At 49.1% G+C, this 17,359-nt stretch overlaps 2 protein-coding genes across 4 annotated transcripts in view; both read left to right on the plus strand.

The window, feature by feature from the left end:
• Positions 1-17,359, plus strand: part of GNL3L (G protein nucleolar 3 like) — a 517,777-nt gene that overhangs the window by 494,037 nt on the left and 6,381 nt on the right. For all 3 annotated transcript variants that reach the window (XM_050776921.1, XM_050776919.1, XM_050776920.1), the window contains 10 exons: positions 249-365; positions 1,928-2,011; positions 2,181-2,316; positions 3,190-3,293; positions 7,813-7,957; positions 10,815-10,902; positions 11,422-11,596; positions 11,686-11,828; positions 12,144-12,280; positions 14,438-14,565. In XM_050776921.1, the coding sequence (XP_050632878.1) occupies positions 249-365; positions 1,928-2,011; positions 2,181-2,316; positions 3,190-3,293; positions 7,813-7,957; positions 10,815-10,902; positions 11,422-11,596; positions 11,686-11,828; positions 12,144-12,280; positions 14,438-14,565 (1,257 nt within the window). The remainder of the gene's footprint in view (positions 1-248; positions 366-1,927; positions 2,012-2,180; positions 2,317-3,189; positions 3,294-7,812; positions 7,958-10,814; positions 10,903-11,421; positions 11,597-11,685; positions 11,829-12,143; positions 12,281-14,437; positions 14,566-17,359) is intronic.
• Positions 1-17,359, plus strand: part of MAGED2 (MAGE family member D2) — a 645,534-nt gene that overhangs the window by 367,001 nt on the left and 261,174 nt on the right. The window lies entirely within an intron of this gene.

A 17,359-nucleotide genomic window follows, 5' to 3' on the forward strand; every position in this document is an offset into this window, starting at 1 on the left:
TCCACCTGCCTAGTATACATTCTCTCTCTGCTTTTTATACTCTCTTTTTATTTTTCTCTGCCACTCTTCCCTTCATCTCTCTTTTTCTTCTTCTCAAACCCTCATTTCCTGCTGTCATATCTTCCCTCTCCCTGGACCCTGCTCCTCCCACCTCTGCCATGTCGTGCCATTTCCTCTGTCTGTCACCCATCCCTCCCTTAGGCTGCAGACCCAGTCAGCTCCAGTCCCAGTGTGTGTTCACTTGTTAGGTTGAGGAGATGAGGGAGAAGCAACAAGCTGCCCGGGAGCATGAAAGACAAAAACGCAGGACCATCGAGAGCTACTGTCAGGATGTCCTAAGACGCCAGGAGGAGTTTGAGCGTAAGGTACGAGTGCAGTCCTTGCCCCTGGGTAGGTTTGCTCAAAGCATCTTTTGCCGTTTTTCTGTGAAAGGGAAGAAGGAAGGGTGTGAAGTTGTTGGAGGGGAACAAGGGAATCAGTGTAGAGACGATGGAAAACCGTGGGGATGGTCAAAGGGAGGAAGGGAGGGATAGAGGGAGATAAAGGGCCATTTTGAGCCTTACCTGTGACTGGACACCCCTGGAGAGCTCCTCTCTCCCAAGGTTGAGCCTAAAGACTGGGGCTGGTGGTGGGATCGGGGGCCGGGAGAGTTACATGTGACCAGGGGACGGGGTTGGGGCAGAGGGAGCGAGAGTATGAGGAGAGGATTGAGAGACAGAGAGGAGCATATGTGAGGGAATGTTGTCTTCCTTCTGGGGCTTCTTGCTGCCTTTTTGGCAGATGTTCTTGTCTCACACACAGAATACACACTTGCCAGCTCATACTCCCTTTTCTGACATGCAGTGTGTATGCCTCCCCCATCCTATGTCCCTCATAGATTGTTTTTTTCACACCTCCCTCTTCCATCCCTCCCTTTCACACCCATGTGCACACTCAGGTCTCCACCTGGTGCTTGAGCACAGGCATACACATAGGCACACACATGAACCATGGGGTTCTGTCCATTTTTCTTCCAGTTCCCAGCTTTATTGGTTAGTCAAAGCTACTTTTTAGTGGCCTGAGACTCCCATGATTTTTTTTAAAATTATTATTTTACTTTAAGTTCTAGGGTACATGTGCACAATGTGCAGGTTTGTTACATATGTGTCCATGTGCCATGTTAGTGTGCTGTACCCATTAACTCGTCATTCAGGTATATCTCCTAATGCTATCCCTCCCCCCTCCCCCCACCCCATGACAGGCTCTGGTGTGTGATGTTCCCCTTCCTGTGTCCGAGTGTTCTCATTGTTCAATTCCCACCTATGAGTGAGAACATGCGGTGTTTGGTTTTCTGTCCTTGCGATAGTTTGCTGAGAATGATGGTTTCCAGCTTCATCCATGTCCCTACAAAGGACATGAACTCACCCTTTTTTATGGCTGCATAGTATTCCATGGTGTATATGTGCCACATTTTCTTAATCCAGTCTATCATTGATGGACATTTGGGTTGGTTCCAAGTCTTTGCTATTGTGAATAGTGCTGCAGTAAACATAGGTGTGCCTGTGTCTTTATAGTAACATTATTTATAATCCTTTGGATATATACCCAGTAATGGGATGGCTGGGTCAAATGGTATTTCTAGTTCTAGATCCTTGAGGAATCGTCACACTGTCTTCCACAATGGTTGAACTAGTTTACAGTCCCACCAACAGTGTAAAAGTGTTCCTATTTCTCCACATCCTCTCCAGCACCTGTTGTTTCCTGACTTTTTAATGATCGCCATTCTAACTGATGTGAGATGGTATCTCATTGCGGTTTTGATTTGCATTTCTCTGATGGCCAGGACTCACATGATTTTTTAAGCCTCCTATAGTTTCCAAAGCCCTGCTTCTCTTTCTCTCTCTCTCCCCCTCCTCCCCTGGACCATTCTCTTTTTTTTCTCCTTTAGGAGGAAGTTTTGCAGGAATTAAATATGTTTCCTCAGCTGGATGACGAGGCCACAAGGAAGGCTTATTACAAGGAGTTCCGTAAGGTACAGGGTTCCATTTCTTCAGGCTTTCGGGGGAGGGTTCCAGTCCAGCCTCATTTCCTCTCCATTTCTGTTTTTTCCTGACTGAGATGGAGACTTTTTGTTTCACGGGACTGCGTCACTGCTACCCTATCCTTTCCCTGCCCTTATCCCCTGGTCCTCTGCCCTGCAGGTGGTGGAATACTCTGATGTGATTCTGGAAGTCCTGGATGCCAGAGACCCATTAGGCTGCCGCTGCTTCCAAATGGAGGAGGCTGTCCTGCGAGCACAAGGCAACAAGAAGCTGGTCCTGGTCTTGAACAAGATTGGTGGGTGTTAGGCAGGATTGGGTGTGACAGGGAAGGTGGGCAGGTCATCTTTAACGTCTAGCTTGGACCAGACACTGAACCCAGCAACTCAGTGATACTCATAATAGTCATTTAAAGTAGAAATTTTTGTTCTGATTTTCAAAGCCTGTATCACAGAGTATAGTACAAGTTAGGTATGGAGTCCAAGCCTGTCTGCCTTTCAGTCTCCTATTCTTGCCATTTTGAGCCTTCTCTGTGATTGGACAACCTTGGAGAGTTCCTCCTCCCTCATACTGGAACTCACAGACTGGGGCAGAGGAGCACATGGGCTCAGGAGTCACTCAGGTCTGGGGCTCGGCCCCTCACCTGTCCTGATTCTTTTCTCTGAGACACTGAATAAGTCATGCCACCTCCAAGAGCTCCCGTTTCTCTAGCTGTAAGATGGGCCATGAGTATCCCAACCTCACAGAGAAGTAATGATAAAATGCTTGGTACATGGTGGTCAGTACTTCACACATGATAGCCATTCTTGTTAGGGTTATCTTTGACATTTGGCCCAACCTAGAATGACCCAGAGAGGGGATAGGAAACAATATTTAGGAGGCCTCTGATGCTCCTGACGCTGTTTTGGAAAGAGAACGTTTGGGACCAGAAAGCTAGTTTGTCCATTCCCTGAGGGAACAGAGGCCCCCTCAGGGAGGGTTAACGCAACCCATAGACCAGACTGTTCTTTCTAACTCCAACCTGCGGACTGGATGGGAATGACAGGGCCATTCGAGAGACCTGTTGATGGTAGGTGGGCCTAGCTTTGGGTATGGGTGGAGGTGTCTTTGGAGGGAACCATGGAGGTGTTGTTCTGCTTACCAGCCCCGTCTGTTCCTATATTTACCCCAGACCTGGTCCCCAAGGAGGTTGTGGAGAAATGGCTGGATTACCTTCGCAATGAGTTGCCAACTGTGGCTTTCAAGGCCAGTACCCAGCATCAGGTCAAAAACCTGGTAAGCCTGGGGCTAGGGTCATCTAGCCGCTTTCAGGGTAGTTTGGGGCCAGAGTTGGGGGGAGTTGTGACTTGGACTGGAACCTCCAGCCCTTTAGTATTAGAACTGGGCCTTCAACTTTGAGCTTTTTGCTCCACCAAGAGACTTTTTTTTCTTTTTGTTTTTTTTGAGACGGAGTTTCACTTTTGTTGCCCAGGTTGGAGTGCAATGGCGCGATCTCGGCTCACTGCAACCTCCACCTCCTGGGTTCAAATGACTCTCCTGCCTCAGCCTCCCAAGTAGCTGGGATTATAAGCACGCGTCACCATGCCTTGCTAATTTTTGTATTTTTAGTAGAGATGGGGTTTCACCATGTTGACCAGGCTTGTCTTGAACTCCTGACTTCAGGTGATCCACCTGCCTTGGCCTCCCAATGTGCTGGGATTACAGGCATGAGCCACCATGCCTGGCTGGTGACTTCTTTTTTTTTTTTTGTTTTTTTTGTTTTTTTTTGTTTTTTGAGACGGAGTCTCGCTCTGTCGCCCAGGCTGGAGTGCAGTGGCGTGATCTCGGCTCACTGCAAGCTCCGCCTCCTGGGTTTACGCCATTCTCCTGCCTCAGCCTCCTGAGTAGCTGGGACTACAGGCGCCCGCCACCGCACCCGGCTAATTTTTTGTATTTTTAGTAGAGACGGGGTTTCACCGTGGTCTCGATCTCCTGACCTTGTGATCCGCCCGCCTCGGCCTCCCAAAGTGCTGGGATTACAGGCGTGAGCCACCGCGCCCGGCCGGTGACTTCTTAATATTAGTTTCACTTCACTTCTTCCTATATTATCACTCTTCAGGAAACATTTCTTTTTTTTCAGTTGTAAGGATAAAACATAATGTCTATGGAGAATTTGTAAAATACAGTTAACTACTTGTTTATTTATTTATTTATTTATTTGAGACAGAGTCTCACTCTGTCACCTGGGCTGGAGTGCAATGGCGTGATCTTGGCTCACCGCAACCGCTGCCCCCACCAGGTTCAAGCAATTCTTCTGCCTCAGCCTCCTGAGTAGCTGGGACTATAGGCGCGTGCCACCATGCCCGGCTAATTTTTGTATTTTTTGTAGAGATGGGGTTTCGTCATGTTGGCCAGGCTGGGCTCAAGCTCCTGACCTCAGGTGATCCACCCACCTTGGCCTCCCAAAGTGCTGGGATTACAGGCCACTGCTCCCAGTCTAACTTTATTTTTTATTTTTTGAGACAAAGTCTCACTTTGTCACCCAGGCTGGAGTGCAGTGGCACTATCTCGGCCCACTGCAATCTCTGCTTCCTGGGTTCAAGTGATTCTTGTGCCTCAGCCTCCAGAGTAGCTAGGATTGTGGCTAAGTTTTGTATTTTTTTTTTTTTTAGTAGAGATGGGGTTTCACCATGTTGGCCAGGCTGGTCTCGAACTCCTGACCTCAGGTGATCCACCAGCCTTGGCCTCCCAACATGCTAGGATTATAGGTGTGAGCCACTGTGCACAACCAACTACTTGTTAACTTTAAAAAATACATGTACCTCCAGTCATTTTTCTCTTTGGAACAAATCACAGTTCTTCCCAATTATATCATTAATAGAGAAATATGTATTCATTGTAAAATATTAATACAGAAACTGATTGCTTCTGGGAGAGAAATTGGATACTAAGGGACATTTTTTTCAATTTTGCATTGGATGTTAAACTTATTAAAAAATAAAGTAGAAAAAATAAAATTAACTACAGATAAAGCTTAAATACCTTTTCACCAGTCTCCCTAATTCTAGTCTCTTTATTCATGCCCAGAGGTAACCACCATTGACAGTTTGGTATGTATTCTTCCAGACTTTATTTTAGATACAGGGTCTCAATTGGTCATCCAGGCCTCAGTGCAGTGGTGTGATGATAGCTCATTGAAGTCTCAAACTCCTAGGCTCAAGACATCCTCCTGCCTCAGCCTCCTGAGTACCTTGGACTATAGGTGCATGCCTCCATGCCAGGCTAATTTTTATCTTTTATATTTTTGTAGAGATGGGGGTCTTGCTTTGTTGACCACTCTGGTCTCAAACTCCTGGCCTCAAGTGACCCTCCCATCTCAGCCTTCCAAAGTGTGGAGATTACAGGCATAAGCCACTGCACTCGGCCTTCTTCCAAACGTTATTCTGTGCTTTGGATATACATAGAAGTGTATATATAAAGAGGGAATACTGTTTGGAGGTATTATGTATATCATTCTGTGGCTTAGTTTTTTTTCTCTTGGACATCTTTCTATAGACATGTGCCTTTTTGATGCTGAATACAATTAGTTTCCAGTTTTTTATCGTTATAACCTGGGCTTCTGCAAATACCCTTGCATGTGTCTCCTTGGCACATGGGCAGGTGTGTGTTTGTAGGTGAGGTAGAGAAAGGGAGTGGCTGGGTCATAGCCTTTCTGCATTTTACCTTTACCTATACACTGATGAATCGCCCTGCATGATGGCTGTACCAATTTATACTCCCACCAGTGGGGTAGATGAATGCGTGAGAGGGCCTCTTTTCCTGCACCCTTGGCAACATTTGATAGCATTAAACTGTTAAACTTTTCAGAAACATGATACCTTATTTACATTTTCTTGGCCTTTTTAAAATTTTCACTTTAATTTTTTTTGAGATGGAGTTTCGCTCTTGTTGCCCAGGCCGGAGTGGGATGGCACGATCTCGGCTCACTGCAACTTCTGCCTCCCAGGTTCAAGCAATTCTCTTCCCTCAGCCTCCCAAGTAGCTGGGATGACAGGCATGCGCCACCACGCTTGGCTAATTTTGTATTTTTAGTAGAGACAGGGTTTCACCATGTTGGTCAGGCTGATCTTGAACTCCTGACCTCAAGTGATCCACGCTTCAGCTTCCCAAAGTGCTGGGATTACAGATGTGAGCCACCATGCCCAGCTTCTTGGCCTTTTTGATGGCAAAAATAGAAGCTGCCTTTTCTTTTCTTTCTTTTTTTTTTTCTTTTTTCTTTTTTGAGGTGACGTCTCACTATCGCCCAGGCTGGTGTGCACTGGTGCAGTCTTGGGTCACTGCAAACCTCTGCCTCCTGGGTTCAAGCGATTTTCCTGCCTCAGCCTCCCAAGTAGCTGGGATTACAGGCGCATGCCACCATGCCCAGCTAATTTTTGTATTTTTAGAGACGTGGTGTTGCCATGTTGGCCAGGCTGGTCTTAAACTTGTGACCTCAAGTGATCCGTCTGCCTTGGCCTCCCAAAGTGCTGGATTACAGGCATGAGCCATAGCACCCGGCCAGAAGTCACTTTTTCTTTTTTTTTTTTTTTTTTTGAGACGGAGTCTCGCTCTGTCGCCCAGGCTGAAGTGCAGTGGCCGGATCTCGGCTCACTACAAGCTCCGCCTCCTGGGTTTACACCATTCTCCTGCCTCAGCCTCCCGAGTAGCTGGGACTACAGGCGCCCGCCACCTCGCCCGGCTAGTTTTTTGTACTTTTTAGTAGAGACGGGGTTTCACCGTGTTAGCCAGGATGGTCTCGATCTCCTGACCTCGTGATCCGCCCGTCTCGGCCTCCCAAAGTGCTGGGATTACAGGCTTGAGCCACCGCGCCCGGCCCAGAAGTCACTTTTTCTAACAGCTGTATTTCATTTGTATTCCACTTTTAGGATATAGCTTTTTAACCTCTTTCTTATTGGTGGATATATAGGCTAGTTCCAATTTTGTGATATTGGAAACAATTCTGTGGCTGGGCGCGGTGCCTCACGCCTGTAATCCCAGCACTTTGGGAGGCCAAGGTGGGCAGATTGCTTGATGCCAGGAGTTTGAGACCAGCCTGACCAACATGGCGAAACCCTGTCTCTACTAAAAATACAAAAATTAGCCGGGTGTGGTGGTGCGTGCCTGTAGTCCCAGCTACTCGGGAGGTTGAGGCATGAGAATCGTTTGAACCCAGGAGGTGGACGTTGCAGTGAGCCAAGATTGTGCCACCACACTCCTGCCTGGGTGACAGAGTAAGACTCTGTCTCAAAGAAAAAAAGTAAGGGAAGAGGAGGGAGGAAATTCTGGGCAGAGGAGGTGGCATCAGGAGTAAAGAGGTGGCATCAGGAGTAAAGGTTGGGATGGCCTTGTCATGTGTGAGGAATTGAGGGAGGGTAGGCTGTGGGCCAGGCTCCCGCTCATCCCTGCGTAGGCAGGGAGGGTGGGCATCCCTGTTGTGCACACAAGGCCTGGAGAAGGGAAGCAGGCTTTGCTGGACATAGGCCTGTGAGAAGTAGACCTGGAGCTCAAACCTGCCCTATCTAGAGCCAGGATGCCATCCGGCCACTGCCAAGGGAGGCAAGTGACATGTGTCCAGGCAGAGGCAGGGGCAGAGAAGACTGGAGACACAAAGACAGTGGAGGGGAATGGGGAAGTGACACGTGTTCAAGATCTGTGTGAGAAGCCTTCAGTTTCAGGCTGAGGAGCTCAGTGATCATAGGGAGGCCCTGAAAGTTAAATCTGGGCTCAGACCTCATCTACCACCTGATGTCTCTTTAATATTCATTTTTTTTTCCAGAATCGTTGCAGCGTACCAGTAGATCAGGCCTCTGAGTCACTGCTGAAAAGCAAAGCCTGCTTTGGAGCTGAAAACCTCATGAGGGTTCTGGGGAACTATTGCCGCCTTGGTGAAGTGCGCACCCACATTCGTGTGGGTGTTGTGGGTAAGACCTGCTGGGTGGTCATGGGGCCCAGGCTTCTTTCTTGGGCGGACACTTCACTGGGGGAAAGGATCCTGGGAGCTTCGTTGTCTTTTAGGGGAAGAGAGGAGTGGTTCAGGAAGGGTTTCATGACTTGTAACTTGGATGGGTGGGCATCACTGTGTATTGAATATTAGATCCATGGAGCAAATGCAGGGTGCCAGGCTTGGAGTTGGCACTATCTCATCCTATCAGAGCTGTGGGAGGGTGGGGTGACCATCTACCTTTTACAGATGAGAATTCTGAGTGAGGCCCAGAGAAGGACAAAGGGACTTTTGTTGCCCAGCCTTGTGCAAGACAAGGCAGAGCTGAGGATCAAACCTAGGCCTTTCTGGAACACAGGTTCCTGAGGGAGGAATGATGGGAATGGAGTAGGGAAATTGAGAGAGGCAGAGATAGATGACCAGAGAGAGAATGTGAAGCCACGTGAGAAAGACATTGGAGAGAGAGCTAGACACTGAGAGGGTATAGGTATGCATACCGGGATAGATACAGAAGAAGACACAGAGAACGCACTGGGAAGCCAGATGGCAGGGTTGGTGGGGAATGGAAAGAGGAGACGAATTTACATGATGGAGGCATGCAAAGAGGGAGATACAATCAGAAACACCAAAAGGGACATAGAGACAGACATGCATACAGAGATCTGCTGAGGGAGACATAGGAAGGGCAGAGATAACCCATGTATGTAGAGAGGCAGATGTATTCCTAAAGAAAGAATGAGAGAGACAAACACACTACAGGGATAGAGACAGATTCAGAGAGAGAGATACATGGAAGCAGACTGGACAAGGCTGTAGATACAGAGGAACACATACACATAGCTCTTACACATACAGATCCACAAACACATACACAGACCCACGCTACAGACCCAGAGATCCAGAGGAGGCACATCTAGAGAGACAGAGCCAGAGTCAAAATGCATGCAGACCAAGCCCTTCCCCCACACACCCACCCCAGTGCTGCTCCCTCAATGCACATAGAACCACAAGGAGGGCCGGATGTGGCAGCTCATTCATGCCTGTAGCCCCAGCACTTTGGGAGGCTGAGGTGCACAGATCACTTGAGGTCAGGAGTCTGAGACCAGCATGGCCAACATGGCAAAACCCCACGTCTACTAAAAACACAAAAATTAGCTGGGTGTGGTGGCGGGCATCTGTAATCTCAGGTACTCAGGAGGCCGAGGCAGGAGAATAGCTTGAATCTGGGAGGTGGAGGTTACAATGAGTTGAGATCATGCCACTGTTGAGATCCAGCCTGGGCAACAGAACGAGACTCTGTCTCAAAGAAAAGACACACATAGGCCGGGCGCGGTGGCTCAAGCCTGTAATCCCAGCACTTTGGGAGGCCGAGGCGGACGGATCACAAGGTCGGGAGATCGAGACCACAGTGAAACCCCGTCTCTACTAAAAATACAAAAAATTAGCCGGGCGCGGTGGCGGGCGCCTGTAGTCCCAGCTACTCAGGAGGCTGAGGCAGGAGAATGGCGGGAACCCGGGAGGCAGAGCTTGCAGTGAGCCGAGATCGCGCCACTGCACTCCAGCCTGGGCAACAGCGTGAGACTCTGTCTCAAAAAAAAAAAAAAAAAAGAAAAGACACACATGTGCCCACATACACTTTGACCCTTGAACATAATCACGTACCCAGAGTCACAGAGGGACACAAATACACAGACATGTCACGATGAGGGAGATATGTGTACCTGTACAGAGAGAAATAGAGACATACAGAGAGGAGGTTAAGGAGGCGCAGACAGGGAGAGAGTAGAAGAGACACCGTGAGACACATACAGAGAGGCACCCACGAAGTGACCAGCCCACAGAGATAAGGAGCGTGGACAGAGGCTGAGAGGAGTTGGCATGGAGGGAATTATAAATAGAGGCAGAATTGGTGGGGTGGAGAGAATCAGAAAAGAACAATGGCCAGAATGAGAGACAGACAAATTGGCAGAGAGAGAGGTACTTCGATACAGAGGCACAGAGAGAAACAAAGATAAGATGGAGAAAGAGACTGAGTGGGAGAGACAGGAAAAGGAAAAAGTGGTGATACTGAGAATGGGAATGACAGAGAGAGAGAGAGAGAGAGAGAGAGAGATGCAGAGACTTCCATGCATGGCGATATTTAGAATGAGAATGACCTAGAGAGAGGGAGGGGGGAGAGAGGTGTGCAGAGGCTTCATGCACGAGAGGTATACTTAGACATATACTTTTTTTTTCTTTAGGCAATCAGCTTTCTCGGGTTGAAACAAGTATATGCTTGAGACAATAGTACACACATGTAAATTGAGCACATACAGAAAGAGAACGGTGAGAATGAGGCCCAGTGAGGGGAAACACAAAGACATCCACAGGCTGAGAATGGCTGACAGATGCCCAAACAGCAAAATACATACCTCAGGTAGACAGCTGCACAGAGAGACTGGCATCTGGAGATGACCTCCATCCCCATCCATGGAATGATACACCCAGACAGGTTGTTCTCTGTTTCTTAGACATTTCTTGATGTCCACCTTCTGTTGGATTGTGCCACTGAGGCCTTGCATTGAGGACCTCTGCCTGGCTGATTGTGGGTGGGAGGTTGGTGTCACATCTAGAGAGAGGGACATACCTATCTAGCATGCTCACAAATGGAGGGGAGAGGTAGAAAGGCCCTATAGGGGCTTTGTCAGGGCCCGGGGTGGGAAGGGAGGAGGCCAGGCTCAATTTTTTGGTTTCCCCATGGCCTGGTTACTGCCCCTGGCTGGGCCTCCCTCACACAGGCTGGCCTAAGTGTTCCTGAGGGCCTCTTCTGCCCTGAGCCATCTGCTGCTACTTTGTAGGTCTTCCCAATGTTGGGAAGAGCAGCCTAATCAATAGCCTGAAGCGCAGCCGCGCATGCAGCGTGGGAGCTGTTCCTGGAATTACCAAGTAAGCACCTGCCTGCTCCCCTACTCCACAATTCCTTGACCCTACCATTTCCCCCCAACTCCCATGCCTTCAGCCCCTGTCCCTTTCCTTATCGTGGACCATCCCCTGATGCTTTCCCCAGGCATAGGAGTCTCATAGCCCTCATTTTCCTGACACATCCTAGGTGTAGGCAGGTCCCCAGATGGGTGGTTCGGGTTAGCGCCTTGAAGCTTCTGAATAACCATGCAAGATTGGGCTACTAATGGGAGCTCTGTTGACTGGATGAAGCAGCTGAGGCTTGGAGAGTCAAGCTTGCCCAAGGGTCCTGCAGCTCAGTCCCCAGTGGCAGATGCTAGATTAGAATTAGCCTCAAGTCTGTAGAGCCCCAGTCACCCCTCCTCCAGCTCTACATCTCTCCACCTTCATCTCTAATAACACCTTCCCCTCACTCCTTTACACCCCCACATCCCAGACCCACCTTCGTGATTGGGGCCTGTACGACGCCAGCCACATCCGGTCTTTCTTCTTCCCTGCCCCCAGATTCATGCAGGAGGTCTACCTGGACAAGTTCATCCGGCTGCTGGATGCTCCAGGCATTGTCCCAGGGCCCAACTCAGAGGTGGGCACCATCTTGCGTAACTGCGTCCACGTGCAGAAGCTGGCAGACCCTGTGACCCCAGTGGAGACCATCCTGCAGCGCTGCAACCTGGAGGAGGTCTGCAGCAGAGCCCTGGCCGATGCCCTGCCCTACTCCAAGGGCCCTTCATTCTTCCTCATGACTTCTCTCCTTCCTCCCGTCACCAGATTTCCAACTATTATGGCGTCTCTGGGTTCCAGACCACTGAGCACTTTCTTACGGCAGTGGCCCACCGTTTGGGGAAGAAGAAGAAGGGAGGCTTATACAGTCAGGAACAGGCGGCCAAAGCTGTCCTAGCTGACTGGGTGAGGTGAGGAGGAGGTTAGGGGTAAGGGTGAGGCCCACTGGGAGCCTGGCTCCACAAAGGCTCATCTGTGCTCATTGCCGTTGGGGCAGCTTGACTTCCTGGGTCTTGGGGCAGAGGATGGCCAAGGTGCCAGGTCATGTCCTGCTCAAGACTTTATGCCCAGTGATTATCCAGCAACTCAACTCCTTCTTGTTCAGAAGCCACTGTCTGGGTTTTCTTGTTCCCTTGCTGTTTCTGGCCTACAAACTCATCGTCTCTTGGATTGTCATTGGTTCTCTCAGTGACAGCACCACTAATCTCCCCTATTTCCCAATGCAGCGGGAAGATTAGCTTCTATATACCACCACCACCCACTCACACTCTGCCCACCCATCTCAGTGCTGAGATTGTTAAGGAAATGACCGAGGTCTTTGATATCGAGGATACTGAGCAGGCCAATGAAGACACCATGGAATGTAAGTGTGGGCAGGGTGGGTCCACTTGGTCTTGCACTAGTGGGGCCACGCAGACCTGACAGCAAATCCCATGTTTGACCTCCCGCTTCCTTGGCCCTACTTGGGCTTTGGGCAAGTTGCTTAAGCAGCTCGAGGCCTAATTTCTTTTCCTGCAAGGTGGGGAATTCTAACCTGGCCCTGGCAGGGAGGGTGGGGGGTGGGGGGAGGGTGGTTGTGAGCTTTTGGTAAATACGAAAGAAGGTACCTGGTGCCCACTGAGGTGCTCTGGAAATGTGAGGCTCCATTCCTGTCTCTTGGGACCTGGAATGGACTGAGATGTTCTCTCAAAAACTCTCTAATGTTGCCTTAGGCTTTTTCACAACCATTTCAGGTCCATTTCTAGATTTTCCTTCTTACTCCCATTGGTGAATAAGGTACCCAAGTCACAGAAAGCTGATATTTGCCAAAGGATATCAGCAGAGGTGCCTTTGACCCGGTTCTCCTGCCCTGTTGAAGACTCTTCCAGCTCAGAGGAGCTGGGTGTCCAAAAGTATAGACTGCCTGGATTCAAATCCGAGCTTTGTTTCCTTTTTACTGTGTGATGCTAAACAAATTACTTCACTTCTTTGTCTCAATGATGTTATCTGTAAAATGGAGACAATAAGTCCACCCGATAAGGTAGTTATGAGGATTTATTTAATATGTAAAAGACATTTAGAACAACAGTGCCTGGCATTTAGTAAATAGATGCTCAGTAAATGTTAGTTTTTATTAAGATGCTTATTTGCTGGGGAGCAGAGATGTGACTCTCAGAAACTCCTGAGAATGTTTGCTCTCCTCAGATACTACTCTCTGCAGCCCTGGCTTGTGGCTCCCTGCTTCATTCTCTACACTGCCTAAGGAAGGTATCCAGTGCCCTCTGGGCTTGTCTGTAGACATTATGGGGTAGTTGAGGAAGCCTTGGCTAGCCTGGCTTCTAGATACTCTATTTTTTTCTCTTGAGGTCCAGTAGTTTTCCTTCTCTGGGTCTTTTAGTGTCCTTGTATTACACACAAGGTTAAGAGGACTTGCCTGCTTTCTAGTTTTCCCATGTGGCTTTGGGCAGGTCATCCCCCTGTCTGAATTTGTTTCTTCTTCTTCTTCTTCTTTTTTTTTTTTTTTTTTTTTTTTTTTGAGGCAGAGTCTTGCTTTGTTGCCCAGGCTGGAGTGCAGTGGTATGATCTGGGCTTACTGCAATCTCTGCCTCCTGGGACCAAGTGATTCTTGTGCCTCAGCCGCCTGAGTAGCTGGGACTAGAGGTGTGCACCACCATGCCTGGCTAATTTTTTTATTTTTAGTAGAGATGGGGTTTTGCCATGTTGGCCAGGCTGGTCTCGAACTCCTGGCTTCAAGCAATCCACCTGCCTTGGCCTCCCAAAGTGCTGGGATTACAGGCATGAGCCACTGCACCTGGCCTTAGTTTCCTCCCCTGTTAAGTAGGGCAGTTGAGAAGGGTTTGAGCTTATGTTCTTATGATGATGCTTGACCCTGGCTGGATGTGAGGGCAAGAGGTGCTCCATCACTGAGAATGCATTTTGGCAAAAGATTGAGGTCTGAGAAATTGAGAAGACAGTGAGGAACAGGTTAGTGGTGAGCGTTTTCTGGAGGAGGTGGCCCTAGTGCTGGATCTTGAAGGGTGAGTAGGGATTAGAAGGCCAAGTGTAGGGAATAGGGGCAAAATTATACAAGCAGGCATAAGGGTAGTGGGGCACAGGGCAGTGGGCACATCTGAGGGTTGCAGTAGAGGCCAGCTCCAGGCAAGGGACCAGAGAGAGGAGGAGAAAGTCTGGTCCTGGGGAGGGAATCCCAGTGCCTGCCATTTACAGAGCAGCATCTTGGGCCAGAGCATTACAGACATCTGCCATGTCTCACAGCAGCCCAGTGTGAAGAGGGCTTGTGGAATTCCCATTTTCCAAATGAGAAAGCTGAAGCTCTGAGTCCAGCTCCCAGCAAGTGAATGTCCTACTGCAAAACCCATGCGTTTAATTCTTAGTCATGTGGCCTCTCAGCAGGAGTGAAAAGTTCCTGCACCTAACTTCCCTGGGAAGCATCTGTGTATCCTTTTCACTGAGGCCTGACCAGGGGGGCTGGCTACAGAGGGTAGCCAGGGCCCTGACAGTGGTGTTGGTTGTGTTAAAGGCTTGGCCGCTGGAGAATCTGATGAGCTGTTGGGTGACACGGACCCACTTGAAATGGAGATCAAGTTGCTCCATTCTCCGATGACGAAAATAGCAGATGCCATTGAAAATAAAACCACCGTGTATAAGGTACCTGTCATCTTTGTTCATGGCAACCCTCTTCTCTCCCCAGGGCTCTGGGAAGTGGTCAGTCCCTTTTACCTGCCTTTCGTGTGGTGAGATGTGGGTGGTTCACTTGCTGCCTGTGGGCTTCTGGATGCCTGGCCTAGTGCATCCTTTATCAAGCAATGACAGGTCCAGGAAGCAGGCATGCTCTCTAAGGCAGCTTTCCCAGCCCTGGTTCTAGCCCATAGAATAGGTATCACTGTCTAGCCACCCAGTTGTCCAACTTGCAAATGACTCTTTCTTCTCCCTAACTAGTACCAGGATTTTTTTTTTTTTTTTTTCTTTTGAGACAGAGTCTCACTCTGTCACCCAGACTGCAGTGCAGTGCCGTGATCTCGGCTCATTGCAACCTCCTCCTCCCAGGTTCACGTGATTCTCCTGCCTGAGCCTCCCAATTAGCTGGGATTACAGGCATGTGCCACGATGCCCGGCTAATTTTTGTATTTTTAGTAGAGACAGGGTTTTGCTATGTTGGCCAGGCTGGTCTCGAACCTCTGACCTCGGGTGATCTGCCTGCCTTGGCCTTCCAAAGTGCTAGGATTGCAGGCATGAGCCACCACGCCTGGCCTGGGATCTTATACTCTGTCAGTCACCAAGACCTATGTCTTCTCCCTCCTAAATCTTTTGACAAGCTTTTCATCCTTTTCATCCGTACCATTCCTGTAACCCTAAACTAAACTTCCAGCCCTCATTTACTTGGACATATGTCCCAAGGTTGGTTGGTTGGTTGGTTGGTTGGTTGGTTTCTTTTTCTTTCTTTCTTTTCTTTTCCTTTCTTTTCTTTTCTTTTCTTTTCTTTTCTTTTCTTTTCTTCTTTTCTTTCTTTTCTTTCTTTTTTTTTTTTTTGAGACGGAGACTCGCTCTGCCGCCTAGGCTGAAGTGCAGTGCCGTGATCTTAGCTCACTGCAACCTCCACCTCCTGGGTTCAAGCAATTCTTCTGCCTCAGCCTCCCGAGCAGCTGGGACTACAGGTGCCCGCCACCATGTCTGGCTAATTTTTTTTTTTTTTTGTAGAGATGGGGTTTCACTATGTTGGCCAGGCTGGTCTTGAACTCCTGACCTCAGGTGATCCACCTGCCTTGGACTCCCAAAGTGCTGGGATTACAGGCATGAGCCACTGCACCTGGTCGTGTCCCATGATTTCTAATGGCCCAATCTGACCATGTCACCTCCCCTGCTTAAACTCATTTCATGGCTCCCCAACACCTACACGATCAAGTCCATATGCCTGTGACCTGCTGTTCAAGATCTGCAGGGCATGATGTGATGACTCCTAGAGGTTTTTTCAGCCTCGTCTTCTGCCAGTCCATCCCCCATCTCTGCCCTTGAGGAGTTCATATTTTAGTGGGTTTCAGACACAGACATCCGCACTGTGATGGAGACTCATAGGGTGTGGATAGGGGTCGAGGTTGGGACAGCATGGATCCAAGGACCCTAACCTGTACTACCTGTGGGTCAAGGAAGTCTTGCTCAAGTATTAGTCCATTTTCATACTGCTGTAAAGAACTGCCCGAGACTGGGTCCTTTATAAAGGAAAGAGGTTTAATTGACTCAGTTCAGCACAGCTGGGGAGGCCTCAGGAAACTTACAACCATGGCAGAAGGTGAAGGGGAAGCAAGGCATCTTCTTTACAAGGTGGCAGGAAGGAGAATGAACACAGGAGGAACTACCAAACACATAAAACCATCAGGTCTCATGAGAACCCACTATCACGATAAGAGCGTGGGGGAAACCACCCCCATGATTCAATTACCTCCAGTTAGTCTCTGCCTTGACACGTAGGGATTATGGGAATTATGGGGTTTACAATTCAAGATTAGATTTTTGGGTGGGGACACAGCCAAACCCTATCAAGTCATGTCTTGAAAGCTGAGGAGTTCTCTGGGCAAGGGTGGTCAGCAGCATGTGGTCCAGGACCCAGCTATGTCGACCAGGCTGGTCTCGAACTCCTGACCCCAAGTGATCTGCCCTCCTTGGCCTCCCAAAGTGTTTGGATTACAGGTGTGACCCACTGCGCCTGGCCAGAGACAGACACCATTTTTGGTACTCAGGTGTGCTCTATGTTTTTCTAGTGTTCAGTCAGGAATGACCCCTCCCCATCAGTAGTATGTTGAACACCACTATCATCCCTAACCTCAGTCACTCATCCTTCATGTTTCTAATGAGCAGTTACCATACTCTGATTAGTGGTATAGATTGCTGTACCTTCTTTAGCCTGGTTGTTTCCTGAAGATGGAACTGAGGCTGGGCGTGGTGGCTCATGCCTGTAATCCCAGCACTTTGGGAAGCCAAGGCGGGTGGATCACCTGAGGTCAGGAGTTCGAGGCCAGCCTGGCCAACATGGTGAAACTCCATCTCTACTAAAAATAAAATTAGCCAGGTGTGGTGATGCGCACCTATAATCCCAGCTACTCGGGAGGCTGAGGCAGGAGGATTGCTTGAACCCAGGAGGCATAGGCTACAGTGAGCCAAGATCATGCCACTGCACTCCAGCCTGGGCGACAGAGTGAAACTCTGTCTCAAAAAAAACAAAAAAAAGAAAGATGGAACGGAGTCACTCATTTCTCTGTCCCCAGCAGTGCCCCACACAGAGCTGGACACAAAGTAGGTCTCAAAAAAAAAATTTTTTTTTTAAGACAGGGTCTTGCTGTGGCACTCGGGCTGGAGTGCAGTGGTGTGATCTTGGCTCACTGCAACCTTGAACTCCTGGGCTCAAGCAATCCCCCCACTTCAGCCTCCCAAGTGCCTGGGATTACAG

This window comes from Macaca thibetana, chromosome X (assembly GCF_024542745.1).
Source record: "Macaca thibetana thibetana isolate TM-01 chromosome X, ASM2454274v1, whole genome shotgun sequence".
NCBI classification, from domain to species: domain Eukaryota; kingdom Metazoa; phylum Chordata; class Mammalia; order Primates; family Cercopithecidae; genus Macaca; species Macaca thibetana.